This window comes from Eschscholzia californica, unplaced genomic scaffold (assembly GCF_041429995.1).
Source record: "Eschscholzia californica isolate CP2 unplaced genomic scaffold, dmEscCali1.0.p SCAF_1, whole genome shotgun sequence".
In the NCBI taxonomy this organism is placed as follows: Eukaryota; Viridiplantae; Streptophyta; class Magnoliopsida; order Ranunculales; family Papaveraceae; genus Eschscholzia; species Eschscholzia californica.
This window is the reverse complement of record NW_028238198.1, coordinates 82,605,171-82,622,590: the sequence shown is the minus strand read 5'-3', so window position 1 is coordinate 82,622,590 and position 17,420 is coordinate 82,605,171. Positions and strand designations below refer to the sequence as shown.

The following is a 17,420-nucleotide window of genomic DNA, read 5'->3' as shown; positions in this document are numbered from 1 at the left end:
TAAATTAACATTAAAGGGAGAACGTGGGAGGGACCTCAAATTTGAAAAGAACCCTAACCCAAAGTGGAACCAAAGAGAATTAGCGGTTAGACCCAAAACTAAACTGTTAACTGATAGCTTAAGATGAACGAGAGAAAAAGGATAAAAAGACAAAATGAAAGGCAGATGAAAACCCAAAACCGAAGAAGATTAGACATCTCATTAGACAAAGGTAGAGAAGATGAACTTGACAATGGATGAGAAATGAACGAGAGAGATCTATACGAGATAGCTTGATCTGAGCTTGAAGATGAGACTTGAGGGGTCCGACTTCCGAGATCCTCATACTGGTCGGTCCGAGACCCTCAGACTAGTCGGTCCGAGTGGGGGGCGCCTATAGGTGGCAAGAATTGCCTAATGGTCAAATACTCTTGGGTCCCTATAACAATTTTAGGGTGCGCCTATAGGATGCACACTAAACCTAAACCCTAGTTTCTCACAAGACGAAGAACATAAAACCTTGTTGTCTCTCTCACAACCATAAACCCTAATTTTTCAGTAGAGGAAGAAGAACGTAAACTTTTTTTTTGATTTCAATGGAAGAAAATCAGATAGGTAAGACTTTTCCTGTAAAATCAAGACTCAAACCAAAATCAAAGAAACCCTCAAAAACTCCAGAATCGAAGTACTGGAGATCTTTCAAAACCCAACAAATTCCTAACCTAATCTACCCAGTCACCTCCATTGATTTCTCCCCTTTATCTCCAAATGATTTTGCTGCAACTTTTTCAGCTTCAGTAACTATCTACAACTCCCAATCATTTGAACCCAAATCTAAAATCTCCTCATTCTCCGATATTGCTTACTCCGCCACATATCGTCCCGATGGAAAACTTCTCGCCGCCGGTGGAGAATCAGGTCTTGTTCAAGTTTTCGATATCAAAACTCGATCTTCTCTTCGAAAACTAAGAGGTCATTATCGTCCAGTTCGATTAGTTAAGTACCCTAAATTTGATAATCTTCATTTATTTTCTGGTGGTGATGATTCTCTTGTTAAGTATTGGGATGTTGCTTCTGAAACTGAACTTTTGAATTTTCAAGGTCATAAAGATTATGTAAGATCTGGGTCTCCTTCTCCTATTAGTTCTGATTTGTTTGCTACTGGTTCTTATGATCATACTGTTAAGTTATGGGATTCTAGGGTTTCTTCTATGAATAATGTATTGAATATTAATCATGGAAATCCTGTTGAAGATGTAATTTTTATGCCTTCTGGTGGATTAATAGCTACTGCTGGTGGTAATACTGTTAAGATTTGGGATGTAATTAGTGGCGGTAAACTTGTTTATTCAATGGAAACTCATAATAAGACGGTAACGTCGATTTGTGTTGGGAAAGTTGGGAAAAATGGGATTGAAGAGTCTGATCAATTTAGACTTCTTAGTGTTTCATTAGATGGGTATATGAAAGTTTTCGATTATTCAGCTTTAAAGATAACACATTCAATGAGGTATCCTGCTCCATTATTATCTATTGGTTTTTCGCCGGATTGTTCTGTTAGGGTTATTGGTACTTCTAATGGTATCATTTTTGCCGGTAAAAGGAAGAAGAAAGGCGAGGATAATGGTGGTGAGATAGGAGGAATAGTGGGTTTCGGTTCTTTGGTAGAACCACGTACGCGAGTTTTAAGACCCACACATGTTCGTTATTTTCAACGAGGCCAAACTGAAAAACCTTCTGAAGGAGATCATGTGATTAAGGAACGACGGAAAGTGAAAGTAACAGAGCATGACAAACTATTGAAGAAGTTTAGGCATAAAGAAGCTCTTGTATCTGCATTGAGTGGGAAGAATCCACAAAGTGTTGTGGCAGTCATGGAGGAGCTAGTAGCAAGGAAGAAATTATTGAAGTGTGTGACGAATTTGGACGACGAAGAACTAGGGTTACTTTTAAGTTTCTTGAAGAAGTACTCTACTGTGCCTAGATACTCTGGGTTCTTGATTGGATTGACGAGAAAGGTTCTCCAGTCACGAGCTGATGATATCAGGAGTTCGGATATCTTGAAAGGACATGTTAAGAATCTTAAGAGTGCAATAGAAGAGGAGTTACGTGTACAACGTTCGTTGCAAGAAATTCAGGGTATCATTTCTCCTTTGCTTAGGATTGCTGGAAGAAGATGAATTAAATGATCGTCCCGTTCTTATATGAGGTACTTCTTTTGTGCATCTACCTAATAAGGGAAGATTATTTTCGTGAGTTTGCTTTCTGAACAGTCTTATTTGTTTCTTTTGTGTTTCATTATCTACTTGTGATCAACTAGTTTAGAAGATTTCGACAAAAAAAACTAGTTTAGAATTTTTCATTTTCTAGCTTGCTTAGATTTTAGTTAGATCTAGGTTGTTTGTTTGTTCAATTTTCAAGTAGATAAACCGTAATACCACCCCACAATTTTGACACTCTTTTACACTATTAGCAACCTTTATAGGTAATGATAGATCTCAAGGAAAGGTTGGCCTCTGTACAAGGAAGCGTATCCCGTTGAAATACTAGTCTGAGTATAGTTTGTCGTTTCAAATTGTAGAATAGTACTTCTGTAACTTGTCGAATATTTCATTTTGCAGGACCTATTTGGAGAAACTGTTCTGGTGACATAAGGATGCCCTTTTGTTCGACAAAGAGCTCGGGTTGCTCAGAGATTAGGAGCTAGAAGATGTTTACCTTAATTTTTGTAACAAATATGTAGGGCGAAAGTCATCGCCAATGAGTTTATTAATGCAACTCTCGACTTGGAGAGGTTTTGCAAACGTGTTTTATTTATCCGAAACGGTTTTTTCTTAATTTGATTAATGTAACTCATAAGTTCCTTGTTAGTTACCAACCTCGGCTTTCTTATATCAAATTGGAAACATGGGATTTTAAAGAAAAACAAATTTGATTCACAGACTTGTAGAACTGGATTTTAATGTTAATAAAACTGGATTTGTTGGCCACCTTTGAGGGTTAATCTTCTCATATACCCTAGGAGTCCGCAGGTACCAATTATTTATCTTGTCGGTGAAGACCAAAGAGGGGCTCAGACTCGGATTAGTTGGTGACTTGGTGAGCCAATAACTTACTAAGGTGTTTTGTTTAGGGGGAATTTAACGACACCCTCTCACCTTTAATGTCCAATTGTAGTCTTTTTTTTTTTTTTTTTTTAATTGAATATAAGTGAGCCCTTTTTGTATGTTCAAGTGCGAAATAGCTCTACATTTATTAATTTTTTTATATAGCCGACATAGCAATCTAATTTCGTTTTACCCATGAAATTTTCTATCTGATGTGTAAGTCCATGACTAACAAAACACTCTAATTTTGGTCTTTCCATAAATTTTTCTATCTAATTTAGAAGTTCAATTAATAATTTCTGTTCTAACTTTTCAATTTTCGTTCAATTCATGATTCCAATTTGCATTTGTATTTTGTGAATGTATACGAAATATAACTAATGGAAAGAACAACATATGTCAAGAGGTCTTCTTCAAATTGGTTACCGCTGGAAACGTCAATTTTAACGTAAAACAAAAAACAATTTAGAAGTTCAAATTTATTTTTTGAATTTTACGATTTTTTGCAAATTGTTGTGATTTATTAATTTAAAATTTTCAATAAATATTGTTAGTAAAGTAGAAAGAAGATTGTTAAGAGAAAAAAATATACATGTATGAGAAATGAAGATTCATTGGCAAAGAACACAAGATATCCAAGAAAAAAAATAGCAAAACAATAACGTTAAGGGTATTTCCGTACTTTTAAGTGCAAAAAAAATGGAGTTTCACTACTATCGAATTAAAAAGAGGGTATCTCTAATTGGACATTGGTGGTGAGAAGGTATCACTAAATCCCCCTTTACTTTTTTGTTGTCTTCCCACTATGGTCTGATTCGCCTGAATTCTATATGCCCAAATTCCACTTGTCTGAATTGTAGATGTGAATCGTCTGATTCAAGTGGACCTAAATGTCCAAATGAACAGTTTAAAGATATTGGACAAAAACCAGAAACAAGCTTACATTAAAAGTTAGAAATAGAACCTGTACAGAAATAAGTTGGTGCAGATGAACAAAAGGTGCACAGCACAGATTGAGAAGCAAATATAATTCATCATGTATTAACATATGATAAAACTAACTTATAATTCATCCGTCTTCTACCTGCAAGATCCTAGGTATTACCTGCAATCCGATTGAAGGATCACAAGAAGGTACTACCTGCAAATTAAACAAGACTGTAAGATTCAAGCCCATGTTTATCTTCAAGATCGTAATCTAGTAATGTCTGATTGTTTCAGTTATGCCTTAGCCATGTATTTGGAGTAACATGCAAGGAGCTACCATGAGAAAGCGAAATTTGTTAGCAGAATCAACCACAGTCAAGAAGTTCAGTTACTCGGCCACTGGCATCAAGAGAGTTTGGTTCTCGCCCTCTTATTAGGGTTGTGAGATAACTTTGACTGATTGTTATTGTGGTAAAAAATATTTTGGAGTTGACAGTATACCCGTACCGCTGTGTCGCAGGTGAATGAATAGAATCCTCACCCTCTAAATGAGGAAAGGGCTAGCTCAAGTACCAAAATGTAAAAAATGCAACCATAGATTGCATTTAACTCCAATTAGTCAAATTGAAAGTGTATCAGAAATGATAGGTCAATTTGAGGCACAGCCATTAGGGGTAAATATACAATACGATCAGACTATATATGTCTTAAATAGTTTCATATCTCAAATATGAAAACATCCCGTTCAGGATTAACTAAAGCAAAGTAAGATGAAATTTAAGGTGATTTCGTACCTGACATTCTAGAGCTAGATAAATCATTTTAAGTGGCTTTTCCAGAATCCTTAGACCTTGTCTCCCCTTTCTTTTCCTGTTGTTGAACTCTCAAAGACCTCAACTTGGCTGCAGACTTGAATGAATGTATTAAAGGAGCATTCTCCTCCTGATCCTCATCTTCTTGAGCTTCCTGGTCCGATGCACTAATAGAATCCTCTTCTTCGGATGAATCTTGTTCATCAAACAATTTCTTTCCCTGTATATTACGCCTCTTAGGTTGACGTCGTTGGCCACGTGCAGCAGTTCCCTCTTTCTCATCTGAGAATAAGAGCCCTTATTAGCTCTTCATATACATAGACTAAAAAACAAATTTAATTAACGTCCTGATCAGCACGTGAAAGACCGAGTTAGAAACATAACTACAATTAATACCCAAAGATAGTAATAGTAATATGTCGCTTCGCCATAGCATCTCAAACACAAAATCTTAGCATTAAATTAGGGCACTGATATCAGTTGTGTATTAGAAAGATTAAAGAAAGACAAGGTGCTTCAGAAAATATGCATTCACAGTAAGATGTTTATGAAATGAAAGCAAAGTTTCAGTAGTACCATCAAGGCCGTCATTCTTTGCATATTTCTCGCGTAAATAATCAACAAAGGTGTGATATGGTCTCCACCCTGTAGGGTCTTCATCGGTGTTCATATTCCCTATTCGCTTCTGCACATCCTTCAGACTGCTCACAAAAGAAAGAGATTTTACAGAATGCTTTTGCAATTGCTCGCCAGTAAAATGTTTAAATATCATAAGAGAGAAGTTGCCTTACATGTCTATGTTATCAGATGTTGGAAGTTTAGATACAAACTGCAGTACAGATTCCAAGAAGTGTAGTTTCTCTGGAACCTCTTCAAACGCAAAAGCTATGCCATCCTTGACAATCTTAAGAATATCCGACCGATGCTTTTTCTGGGTGGCACGTGGAAATGTTCCAGATAGCCGAGAAGCCAGATCCTTACACTGTTCAAGAGGCTCGTTTGTCGAGGATTCATCGTCACCCCTAGAAGCTTCCATCATATACCGATTGTAGGCCTGATTTCAAACCCAAATGAGAGAGGGTCTAAATACTTCATACCAACTAAGTAGAAAAAGATTACTTGAAATCTGTCAAGACTTTGTGACCCACTAGAGTGTATCCTCATTAAGCCTAATATTAGCATAAACGAAAGCCAATAAATACTAAAAGATGGACGCTACCCTTGCTGCCACACATACGTTTTCATAGATATGGTTATCATAGGTTTATAATCTTGTCTTCAGGACAATCTAGTCATAACTAACATTACTATACAGACTTTTGTGGTTTGCGTAAAGGTAAGACGTTTTAATGGAAGGCAGAGTGGTAAAAATTAGAATTACTGTGTATTAATTATTCCAGTGAACAAGAAAGAACGTTCTACCTTAAAGTGCTCGCAAACATATATTATTTATATGGTCATTTCAATATTCAGTCCGTAAATTTCGGATTTCAGTAGCAACTAGTGTTCAACAAACTTACGAACAGACATGAAACACCCAAAAAAGGAAGAAAATATTAGAGGAGTATGCACAAAGGGAACTAACCAAACTATACATCTGACACTAATTACATGTGATTAGTAGTAATTTAGAGAACTTTCTGTCAATAGAGGACCATAGGCCAGCTAAAAGTATCCACGTTTATCACGCTACAGTGGACGCAATCATGGAAGGGATCACTTAAAAACATAGTACATCAGAGTTACATATAGTATAAGTTATAACTCCTAAATAACGCGAGGATTTCTTTTTAGCCGCTTGACGATAATGAGAGAATGTTTAGAATCCATACCCTCTTTAGTGCTTCTAGAAATATATCAGGAACATCCTCACTCGTAGTTTTCTTTAGATGAGTAATCAAATGCTTGATGGTCTCCCCCACATGTGCTCCATGCATCGCAAAATGTGAAATTATCTCTGGACCAAGATAGTCCTGCATGACTTGTTATCAATAAAATTGCAACTTCCCTCAAGGGCAGTTCTCTAGTAAACGTTATAGTTTGTAACATCTATTATAGTGAGAAGCGACTCAAAGGGGGATGCTGGACGAACTCCAGCGAATTGAGGAAAACAAAATTGATATACTTCATCAACTTGATATACTTAGGAAGAATTAAGAAGGAAGAAAGCTGTTTAAGGAATCAAAATTCTTAGGACGGGCAACACCTAATTTCGGGTACCACTTTCACACTTTATGCGTAAGACATAAAAAAGGTATGTCCTGTGCACAAGTCTAAGAAGCAAACATACAATTGGAACACGTCAAAGTAAGGTCTACCCTGAAGTGTGCTCAAACAGGCTCTAGTAATAATGTGATAATCAGTCGTACTCCATTCATAGCATAGAAAACTATCTCACCTTAGGAACTGTATTACTTGCAACCAACTTTGCTGCTGCAATCAATACTGCCTCTCTATTTGTTTCTTCAATATACTCTCTGTTTGCATCTTCATCTTCAGTTTCATCTGCAAATATATACGTGTCATTACAGGGTATACAGTATAGACATACATTCTCGTGGAACTGTGGAAAGATATATGGAGTTATGGACAGTAACAAAAAGGAAGTAGTTAATGGCAGAGATTGTAATATCAAACCTAAGAGACCCCCTAGCAAAACATAACCTCATTGAATGATCACAAGTTCACAAACATTAGAAACTCAAGTTGAATCATACATAAGGTCTTTTGCCAAAAGAAATAACCTGAAATATCTAGTTGTTGTTCACAAAGTGTCCAGAACTTCTGAAGAGTGGGAGTGTCTGGAGAACATCCTAATCTTCCCAGCTCTGTTGAAGCAAAATTAGACTTCCTGAACAAGCACCATAGCTCAGAAAGTATAGCACATACCTAGGGAAAAAGTAAATCCACGCAGTGGTTAATGAGGGATCATTCAAGCTCAAAACATATTCAAGTTTGGAGATGCTTACTCTACAAGCAAGTAGCCTTCCTTGTTTCCCTTCTTCCTGGACTTCAGGAGGGGTGTTGAGATAGTAACTGAGCTGCTCAAACAACGCAGAACGTTTGGACACAAGCGAATCTAGGGATTCTTCAGTAATATTTTCACCATCAACAATAGACCGCAGGGACCAGGCTACATGCAAATACATGTTGAGAAGCAGAAACCCCATGACCTAGAAATATGCAAACATGTAAGAAGATCTGGAGAGAACGTCAAAGACCATTTACATGCAAAAATGCCAAATTTCTTCACGCACCTCATCATCCAAATTTCTGTAACTTTCAGAAATACTGACAAAATCCTTGTATAAGTCTTCAATGGGTACAGATTTTGCCAATTGAAGTTCATAAAGACGTTTCAAATTTACAAGGAGAGAGTACTCATCATCACCCCCCTGAAATTTGAAATACATCACAGCATATTGGTGGAAAAAAAGTAACAAAGGGAAAGGAAGTGTCAATATAAATACCGCCACTTGTTTCAATGCAGATTTAAGCTTGGCTATAAGCTCATTCTCCAGCTCCTTCAGTGAATTTTGTGCAAAATCTTTGAGTGCTCCTCCGCTCTCAGTAGCAGAACAGAAAGTTATGGCCTTTACACAAGATCTCAGAGAATCCTTTTCTCCATGTTTGAAAAAGGCCTCTTTAACGAGTTGGAGAACAATTTTAAAGTTCTGTAAGGGAAGCAAGTAAGCACACAACTTGTCACTGGTACTGCAGACCAATATATTTGCGTAGAATGTGAAAAATATTATGGACCTACCTCATCCTGACTTTTCAGTGAATAAAGCTCGAGGTCCAAATGCACAATTATCTCTACCAGGGATGCCACATTTTCCTTGTCGCTCATGAATTTACGCAAAAGATGTGGATAATTCTTCATCATGGCAATTGTTATGGCTTCTCTGTTCTTTTCCAATGCTTCCTGACAATTGACATAAAACAGGACCCAGAAAGGAAAACCTTGCATTACACCGGTAGAGCCTCTGTGCAGGTTGGAGGGTCCAAAAAAGGAATAAAATGGTGAAGTAAATAAAATCTGGTACGGTTATGGTGGAAATGGTCTCTAATAGTTCAGAACTCTGTAGGTGCTACACTTCCAAAAACGCAAGAGCATTTAGCACATGACACAAGGCAGAAGATATACTACTGTAGCCTATAGGAAATAGGGTGAAATAGCAACAGAAGTAAAATTAAGAATAATGGGTAGAACTAAGCATTAATATCAGGGCATGAATACCTTTTGAGCTTTATTGTAATATTGTTTTCGGTTATCAGTAGCTGGTACTATTCTTTCTCCAACAGCCTTCTTTGCAGATGCATGAAGTAGTCGAACCAAGTTTGTAGCATCCACATCTGTAAGCTCAATAAGAGGATTCTCATCTAAGAGCATAGAGATAATGCATTTCCAATCCTGCAGATAGATATGTGTTATGATTCTTTCTATACCTTTTCCCTTTCCAAAATAAGATGATGTTAGCATCGGAAATATTCCTAATTTAGTAGGTTCATCTAACTTATGAATCTGATACACCTATAAGGAGGCTAAAATAAAATGTCACAACTTCGACAAAATGAACATACTTTCATAGCCTTCATATAGTCCCAAATATCATCAATAACATAGGTAATTAGAATGGGATCTGTTGAAAACTCTCTCAATATTTGCAGCATTCTTCCCAGAAGAACTTCCGAAGAGTCGTCATCATCCCCTAGAAATTGTTTCACATAGTATCAGTGTAGATGACTCAGAATTCATGGGCATAATTATATAAATTACAATAACTCCTAAAAAAAAGTAATACATGTCAAACCTGTTCGGGAGCTGCTAAATTTCTGAGCAATCAAGTGATCATACACCAGTGCTCCTATTGCACGCCTGATCTCGGGCGGTTCATCAATCAGCAAATCATATAAAGGTCCCAAGTCATCGTCAGAGAGGAGCTGATGTCTGCAACATTGACAAAAGCTTATTGTCGTCATAACAAAAACAAAATGTGAAGGAAGATAAAACCAGCATTTCACCAGAAAGGCAGACAGCTACCTTAATAATTGTTTTAGAAGTCCTATGGAACATACGGCCACAGAGACATCAATATCATCAGCAAGTTCAATCATTCGGGCTGAGAATCTTACAGTGAAAAGTCCAAGAGATGGCACATTGTCATCCCCCTCATAGAGATTTTGCAAAGCAAGAATTGAACTTTTTCTAACACCAGCATCCTACAGATTCCATTAGAAGATGGGCCAGTAAGATTTTTAGAAGGAAAAAGGTTAATATGGGCCTCCATAGTTCATGATCCAAAGATGCATTTCCGACAACTAATTCAATAGTCAATACTAAGGCTAATCAATATTTCCATAGCATCCAAGACTATTTTAGGGATTACACTAAATCATGCAGGATTTAATGCTAATAAATAAAACTAGCAGTGGATGTTACGTAAGATATCAATTAGTTTAGGTGTAAACAAATTGTTGTAAGCATGTTTTTGGATCACGGTCAAACTGGCCTGAAAATCAGATTCCACGCTTAAGTTCAAGAATATACATTGTCATTTAGTGTCCATCCCAGGTACTTTAAGTATAAATCTTGCAAGAATAGAGATGGGTATGACAGAATCCAAACACCAAGAGACTGAATGCATTCCATACGGATATTAGCATCCACATCACGGTAGCGATGCACAAATAACCTTCAAAAATAAGTAGCGATTTGTTAGGAGCAGTTCATAAAAAAGACATTAGATTACTGGAAAGGAAGCGTCTAAATGAATTCTCACCCTGTAAATAATTTGCGCATCATATCCTCCATTACAGTGATCTTCTCATGAGTTGTAGACAACCTCTTGTTTAGTGATTCCATACGAGGGCCCTCATTTTTTTTCTTCTTTTCAGTATTTAACTGTCGTTGAGTAGTTTCACGCTGTGAACCCAGCATGTTAGCGATAGTGATGAAAGATGTGACAAGCTGAAGGCCAATTAAAGAAGCAACTTGGCGATAAACTCTTGGAGGAGAGCTGTAGTGTATGGCAAACGAACTAGTTCAACATAGGTCCACATGGACAGTACCAAAGATGGAAAGAACATATACAATTAAAGCTGAGTTCAGAGTTCGCGACATCTTACCACGACAGTGCGGTAACGTAGTCGATGCACTTCTGAAACAATATCTTGTCAAACAGAGGCCCATTTTGACACTCAATGACCAAAGTGTCCCAGAAAGAGACAAGGTTCTGTTTGAAATTTTTTAATTCTTTCGCTTTTGAACTGTAATAATCTTCTACTTCCCCCTGAGAATTAAAAGAGTTATATAGCAACAACAAGCAAAGAACGGTTGATGAAATAACCAAGAATTTGGAGGAACAGTGGTCTAATAAGAGTGCCCTTAAATCTAAAAAGAAACAGAAAAATGTTTATACTTCTCGGGCGAGCTTGACCAGTTCAACCACCACCTCATCGATGTCAGTCTCATCCAAGGGATCTGCTCTGGGACCATATTTAGCTCCACATGCCTGTTCATTTTGTATTACATTAAACAGGGAATCTTAAGTGTGTGTATCGCGTCATTGAAGAACAAAGTCATAGTGCAGAAAAGAGTAGCAACAATCTGTTTATATTTAAAACTACAGCCTCAATGTGTATATCACGTTGTGGAAGAATAAAGTGTGGTCAACGTGTGTATTTCTTCTTTGTGAGCTTTCTCTTCAGATTGCTTCTTTCAGCTACTTTTCCTCTATGTTTCTTTTTACTAAAATCATCATCTATACACGAGAAATGGAAATTTAGCCATTGAAAGCAAATGGCAATACTACCTCGAGTAGCATCATGAGGAGTTCAACAATCGCAGATTTTGGATTCTTTTCATATTGTTCGACCCAATGCTTGATAACATGAGGAATGAGCTTTCCATTGCCTTTGACAACATCTGCAGAAAGATACCCACCAAACCATTTTCAGAATTACTAGAAAAAAGAGTATTTGATATTTAAATTTTAAAGAAGAAAAACAATCCAAAACAACAACATTATATATCCTGGATTTTACAGCATATATCCATCACGGCTTGGCTCAACTGCTCAAGAGTCAAGACAGCTAAATTTCGGAAGAGAAAATACATGAAAATTTATCGAAAATACTCGAATCCCAGCTCATGTTACAAGCATGAAGCACAACCATTCACCGACTTAAGAAACTATAGTTGGTGGGTGGTTACAGTTCAAAGATAACAAAGATTGATTTCTCTTATATGAGCTCAGGCACTGTTCCTTTGAGACCCGGTTTTCAGAAACAACTTCTACCCAGGGTAATAACTAACTAGTACTAAACTAACCCACCAATCGTTATGGATGACAGGATGAGGCAATTCATAAACTATATATCAAGTCGCATTTCATCGGCTACAATGATTGTGTGAAGCCACCACTTTTGCGATAGTGTCAACATAGTAGGTTGTTGTGAACCTTAGCTTCAAAATGAAGGTGGGATGTTGAAATCCGACATCACCAAAATCTCGTGGTTGCTTTCTGAGCTCTTTGGTACCCTTATCGCAAGGCGGTTTAAAGGGTAAGTGTCCAAAAGGTTCATAACTTCATATCAGTTGGACTATCACTAAGATTATCGTCGGTGACATGCTTCTACAGCACAACTGCCTATAAAAAAGTTCTAGTTTTCAAATAAAATCACATAATGCACTATATTGGAAGAAGGTTAAAGCAACACTCAAGTACGAGCACAATTATTTTTGCTATAGAAAATGCGAGAAAAAGGGTTTAATGGGTTGGGAGAATATACAAGATAAAGTCTATCAATTAAACAATATACTGAAACAATCACATACCAATTAAGCTCTGGTCATCAGTAAGTACCGATGGAACCCTAGAATTTCGCCTTCTCTTACTCCGTGGAGCATCTTCTTCAAAATCATCGGATGACTCATTTTCATCAGACTCTGGACTTTGGTAACTCGGACCACTAATCCGGTCAGGCTTATCTCCAGTTGAACCATCCCCCTTTTTGCCGTCGGTCTTAGCCGAACCCCTTGTCCGCTTCTATCAATTCAAAAAATGGAAAAATTAGGTCAAATAACAAACGAAAGAGACACTGCAAAATCAAAATATACAAAAACGAGAAAAAAGAAGAAGAAAAGTTGAAGAGAGATCGAGATCTGAGACTAACCGGGCGCAGGGTCGATGTTTCAGTAGTTACAGTTGCGTTCTCCATTGATTTGAGTGTTTCAGACCTAGAATCTAGAGAGAGATAGAAATAAGGGGAAAAGATTATAGAAGAAGTTTCTCAAAAGGGAAACGAAATTTATTGATCGCCAGGCTCCCGCCAAAATGAAAGTATAGATGGTGCTCGAGATTTGCAGATTTGCTAGACCACTATTATTGCACGCCCTAGTTTCTTTTCTATGTGGGAGGCAAGTGTCACCGAGTAAAAGTCTCGCCCTTATACTTTTTATACCGCGCGGCTTTTACTGTCACGAAGTAAAAGTCTCTCCCTTATACTTTTAGCACCACCCGACACTTACTGTCACAGAGTAAAAGTCTTGCCCTTATACTATTAGCACCGCGGCGCTTAATGTCACAGAGTAAAAGTCTCGCCCTTATACTTTTAGAACTGTGTGAACTGTGTGGCACCTGTGTTAGCTTCCCTTTATATTACAAGTCGAGCCTTCGCTTGCGCCTACTGTAACCTTGAGTAGCTAGATCAAAGTAAGCTCCAAGAGAGTTAAGCTCAAAGTATGCAAAGTACTATTATAAGAAAACTTATGCTTTATTGATTTGAACTCAAAGTATACAATTATGCCTAGTACATTCCCAAGTTGCTCCAACTCTAAAGCTCTCAATCCTCATTTACAAGTTAATTAGTCTTATTTAGGCCACTCGGACCACTTTTTGGCCTAAATAGCATTTTCCAGTAATGAATAGGGTTCACAATGGGTCATGCTAACTCGAGAAACAAGCTTGATCACACAAGAAATGATAAATGTTCTTTATAAATAAGACAGACCTTGCTGTTGTTTAATTTGATAATCGCTAATTGTGGTTAGTATCATATGAAATACGTATCAATTATATACTATGCGTCATCTGTAAATAATAAAAGTGGTCGCTTCCAGAAAAAGATCATTTATGACTGGATATCCGAGAATATTTGTCACGAGAGGGAAAGGTATCCCAAAAGCACAGTAACAACTATATATGAGACTGGCGTACTCTCACGTTTGCTACTAATACTAAGGATTGAAAGTACCACAATGGGATATAGGGCAGAATTCCAAATCTATGAATAGCTGCAGGTAAGCACCTTTAACAAGTAAGTAGCTAGCTTCCACCTTTCTTAACAGCAATGCACGAAGTAATTCGCCTATAAAACACTCCTTTAGCACACAAATACGCTCTCACTAGTACAAAATTAAGTAAACAACCTGATCTGCTCCTTTGCCCGTTGTTCGCACAATGGAAGTCCTATGACCAAGGCCAAGCTGCACAATCTAGCTGCTGAGATAATTCCCCAGTCGTGGGTGCAAAATGAACATGTATTCAGTTAGTTTGGAAAAAGACAGCCCACTCTTGAGGTGACTTTTGGGATGAGAGAAGCCTAAGACCACTCAACAGTGGCACCGAACTCATAACGAAAAACAATGAGATGAAAAGTCAATTGAAGTTAAGCCAATGTACGAGGGGAGTAATTGTTAAGATAATCCCGTATTAGTCGTGTGGATCGAAGCGGCAGGTGGTCAATTCATAAGTGGGAGAAAAGCCTCATATGATGAGCTAGCTTTTAAGGTGAGAGAGGTGGATGAAGACTACCGAGCTTTGGCGTCATAACTCAATATAAAGCCTCAGATGTTTTCGAGGTGACGGAGGCACAAGACCACCCAACACTCACTCATTCTCGTTAGTCTTGAATTTGATGCACAACCTGCACATCTAGTTGATCAAAAGTTTGTATGCCCTTTCTTGTTCTTTTACTTTCTTTTTTGTGGTCAGTTTTTATATGTTCTTATTTAGTAGAGAAATGTTGTTGATTCAAACAAAAAGAAAGATAAGAAAACACATGAAGAAATTAATATATATCGATCAGCGGAACTAAATAGATCAATTTACCTTCACACAAGGTTACAAAACAAAGTAAAAAATGAAACACAAATTACCAATCTTACTACTTTGTTGCTAATGTGCAACATACTCAACATACCATCGACCCCTAACAACACAATTTGATTGCCGTTTTCGTGAAATGGCACAATGGATTTTACAAATTAAGGGACGGGGGCCCGAGCATAAACCTTCACGACCAAGATAGCGAAGCCTGCTAGCTAGCTCTTGGGCGTTGTAAAAGACAGATACACATGTTACCACCTTACCACAGTAGGCCTCTGAAATGTAATCAAATTTACGTCTCAGTTAACGAAGTGACAGTTCTTCCTAATCTCTCCATCTTCGCCAGTAAGTACTTGCATGGCTCCCATATTCTTCATTGAACTACCGAATAAATCGAAGAACAAAAATGGATTCTCTAACGACTTAGCTAATATTTTTGCACTTGGATTTGTAAGAAGAGCTGCATCTGACTGAAACAAACCTTTCTTTTGATTCAGATTTCGATAGTAATGGCTGTCAAAGGAGATTGAACTCTCAGGGTCCATCTCTACTGCTCCTGGGTTTGGTGGATTTGAGCATTGTGATTTCAAGAACTCTGCATAATCTGGATCTATAGATGGATCTGTATCTCCTTTTCCGGTAAAATTGAATAGTCTTCTCGATATCACCACACATCGTGCAATTCCGATAGTATGTGCACCTGCATATTTGTCCAATAAATAGATATAATGAAAACGGGTTTACCAACGGTTTCACAAATGAAGAAAAAGGTTTACTCACTTATGAAATAAAAGAGTTTAGCCACAGTTTTATCTTGTGGTTAAATATGAATGTTCATTCATATCTTATAAAACTTAGGTGGTGGTGTTTTTTCTCGTTGCGTGAACTTGAATTGTCTGATTCAAATAAACTTAAAATAAGTTATTCAGACGAATCTTACGTATTGTAACAAACATTCTGAAACCTTACTCGAGTTAAGTCAACCGTGTTTCAAATGTGAGTTGGAAAAAAAAACAAATACTACCTTAACCACCACACTTTAGTTAATTAAGAAAAGTAACTTTAGTGATATCTATAGTTAAAAAACATGAGATTTTATCTCAATTATAACATTTTACGAAAAGTGTAGGGAAATAAATCTAAAACAACAGTTTTATTACTTAAAACTGTGGCTAAAAGTAGTTTATTAGTTCTTTCTTACCTGACAGTACTACAAGGTCTGTACTATTAAGACCTTTCCTTTCAAAGAGGTTTAGGAGAGTGGTGAAGTTTGATGAGGCTGAAGGTAAGTCTTTAAGGGCTTCTGTTTCAAGAGAAACTCTTCCATCTCTTCTTCCAGTGAGGACTTCCCACAAATTTGGTTGACTATCTCGGAACTGCATCGACAACATTACAAATTTTATCATCTACATTATCAAGCCAAGCACGACCGATTTAATCAATTTTCACTATATCAAATGCATGCATTAATCGATGATACATCATACAAAAATATCCAACCGATATAATTCAAGTCTGCCTGACATGTTTGAATATGACTTATGGTACATTTGTCTCATCATCTGCAAATTATCTCTGACGATGATTGCCTAGTTTAATTTAGACTTACTTCCACGAGTTAAATGCCATTAAAACTTAGAAGAAGAAAATACTTTGCAAAAACACACGGACACACACACACACACATAAACGCCCTAATTCGTATGATTATATGTATTATTACCTCAAATGAGACAGCATCACGAGCTGCTAAGGCAACAATATCTGCACATGAAACGGTATTAGGGCATTTTTGTTCGATCTTTGTCTTGATTTCATCAATAACTTCATGACCTGTTAAAGATAAGTTTGGTCTTGCTTGTTTCTCTGCTTTGCTAGTATTTGTCGACTCCAATAGTAAAGACGCGTCACAACCCTAAACGAACAAAACAAAAAATTCATCATATATAGTATATTCACATAAAATACCTATATATATATAGGGTGTGTAATGTTACATACCCTAACAAAGCAGTCATGGTAGTGAAGTCTGAGCAACCTAGCACCCATGAATGGATCAGCTGCTGAGTGACTCCATGTGATTTCCCTTACAAGACTTTCTGCTTCTGGGCAGCTCTTCTGGTAGAAGTTCATTTTCAGTACCTCATCATTTGTATATTGACCATCAACATCAGTCCCATCACCCTTACCATGACCAACTTCTTTCCCATGACCAACTTTTTTCCCATGACCAACTTTCTTCCCTTTCAGTTGACCATTATGACCTTGACTACAACTAATCCCAAGAACAAGAAATGAAATCATAAAAAAGAAAACACAACTTTTGATTGAACCCATTTCTATAATTTCCCAAATTAAGAATACTAGTACTCCCCAGATTAGTGATTAAAAAGATCAAGAGCTGAATGAATAATCTTAAGCTAAAATGGTCTTCCTTTTATAGGCATCATGATCTTCAATTTTTCTTCATGTTTAATTCTTGG

General features: G+C 37.1%; 3 protein-coding genes across 4 annotated transcripts; 1 reads left to right on the top strand and 2 right to left on the bottom strand.

The window, feature by feature from the left end:
- The first annotated feature begins 260 nt into the window (after positions 1 to 260).
- SWA1 (transducin family protein / WD-40 repeat family protein) lies at positions 261 to 2,849 on the top strand. 2 transcript variants are annotated; one of them, XM_086656582.1, is made up of 2 exons: positions 261 to 2,188; positions 2,601 to 2,849. In XM_086656582.1, exon 1 carries the CDS (start codon positions 576 to 578, stop codon positions 2,157 to 2,159), a length of 1,584 nt encoding a protein of 527 aa, XP_086512708.1. In that variant the 5' UTR covers positions 261 to 575; the 3' UTR covers positions 2,160 to 2,188; positions 2,601 to 2,849. The 2 variants fall into 2 exon arrangements, 1 of the variants encoding a protein (XP_086512708.1); XR_015231373.1 differs by having other exon boundaries at positions 500 to 2,231.
- Positions 2,850 to 4,002: 1,153 nt separating this feature from the next.
- On the bottom strand, positions 4,003 to 13,324 carry SCC3 (sister-chromatid cohesion protein 3). Its single transcript, XM_086656576.1, has 22 exons — positions 13,004 to 13,324; positions 12,666 to 12,876; positions 11,641 to 11,753; positions 11,248 to 11,340; positions 10,955 to 11,118; positions 10,609 to 10,845; positions 10,377 to 10,521; positions 9,870 to 10,048; positions 9,640 to 9,776; positions 9,410 to 9,537; positions 9,066 to 9,239; positions 8,589 to 8,750; positions 8,296 to 8,499; positions 8,083 to 8,220; positions 7,795 to 7,998; positions 7,570 to 7,714; positions 7,224 to 7,330; positions 6,658 to 6,798; positions 5,617 to 5,879; positions 5,402 to 5,526; positions 4,808 to 5,107; positions 4,003 to 4,227 (listed from the first exon to the last, which is right to left on the bottom strand). The coding sequence occupies exons 1-21, from the start codon at positions 13,046 to 13,048 to the stop codon at positions 4,836 to 4,838; spliced, it is 3,387 nt and encodes a 1,128-aa protein (XP_086512702.1). The 5' UTR covers positions 13,049 to 13,324; the 3' UTR covers positions 4,003 to 4,227; positions 4,808 to 4,835.
- A 1,555-nt stretch (positions 13,325 to 14,879) lies between these two features.
- LOC147570011 (Peroxidase superfamily protein) lies at positions 14,880 to 17,394 on the bottom strand. The gene is made up of 4 exons (XM_086656583.1): positions 16,939 to 17,394; positions 16,661 to 16,852; positions 16,139 to 16,313; positions 14,880 to 15,637 (listed from the first exon to the last, which is right to left on the bottom strand). Exons 1-4 carry the CDS (start codon positions 17,272 to 17,274, stop codon positions 15,237 to 15,239), a joined length of 1,104 nt encoding a protein of 367 aa, XP_086512709.1. The 5' UTR covers positions 17,275 to 17,394; the 3' UTR covers positions 14,880 to 15,236.
- Between the last annotated feature and the right edge of the window lie 26 nt (positions 17,395 to 17,420).

What these genes read in the sequence shown, in the direction of transcription:
- SWA1 (XM_086656582.1), top strand. Translation starts at nt 576, where the DNA reads ATGGAAGAAAATCAGATAGGTAAGACTTTTCCTGTAAAATCAAGACTC.
- SCC3 (XM_086656576.1), bottom strand. Translation starts at nt 13,048, where the DNA reads ATGGAGAACGCAACTGTAACTACTGAAACATCGACCCTGCGCCCG. An exon ending in TACGTTACCGCACTGTCGTG is followed by an intron (nt 10,846 to 10,954) that starts GTAAGATGTCGC and finishes CATACACTACAG; the next exon opens with CTCTCCTCCAAGAGTTTATC. An exon ending in CAAGTAATACAGTTCCTAAG is followed by an intron (nt 6,799 to 7,223) that starts GTGAGATAGTTT and finishes CAAGTCATGCAG; the next exon opens with GACTATCTTGGTCCAGAGAT.
- LOC147570011 (XM_086656583.1), bottom strand. Translation starts at nt 17,274, where the DNA reads ATGGGTTCAATCAAAAGTTGTGTTTTCTTTTTTATGATTTCATTTCTT. An exon ending in GTGATGCTGTCTCATTTGAG is followed by an intron (nt 16,314 to 16,660) that starts GTAATAATACAT and finishes TTGTCGATGCAG; the next exon opens with TTCCGAGATAGTCAACCAAA. An exon ending in AGACCTTGTAGTACTGTCAG is followed by an intron (nt 15,638 to 16,138) that starts GTAAGAAAGAAC and finishes ACAAATATGCAG; the next exon opens with GTGCACATACTATCGGAATT.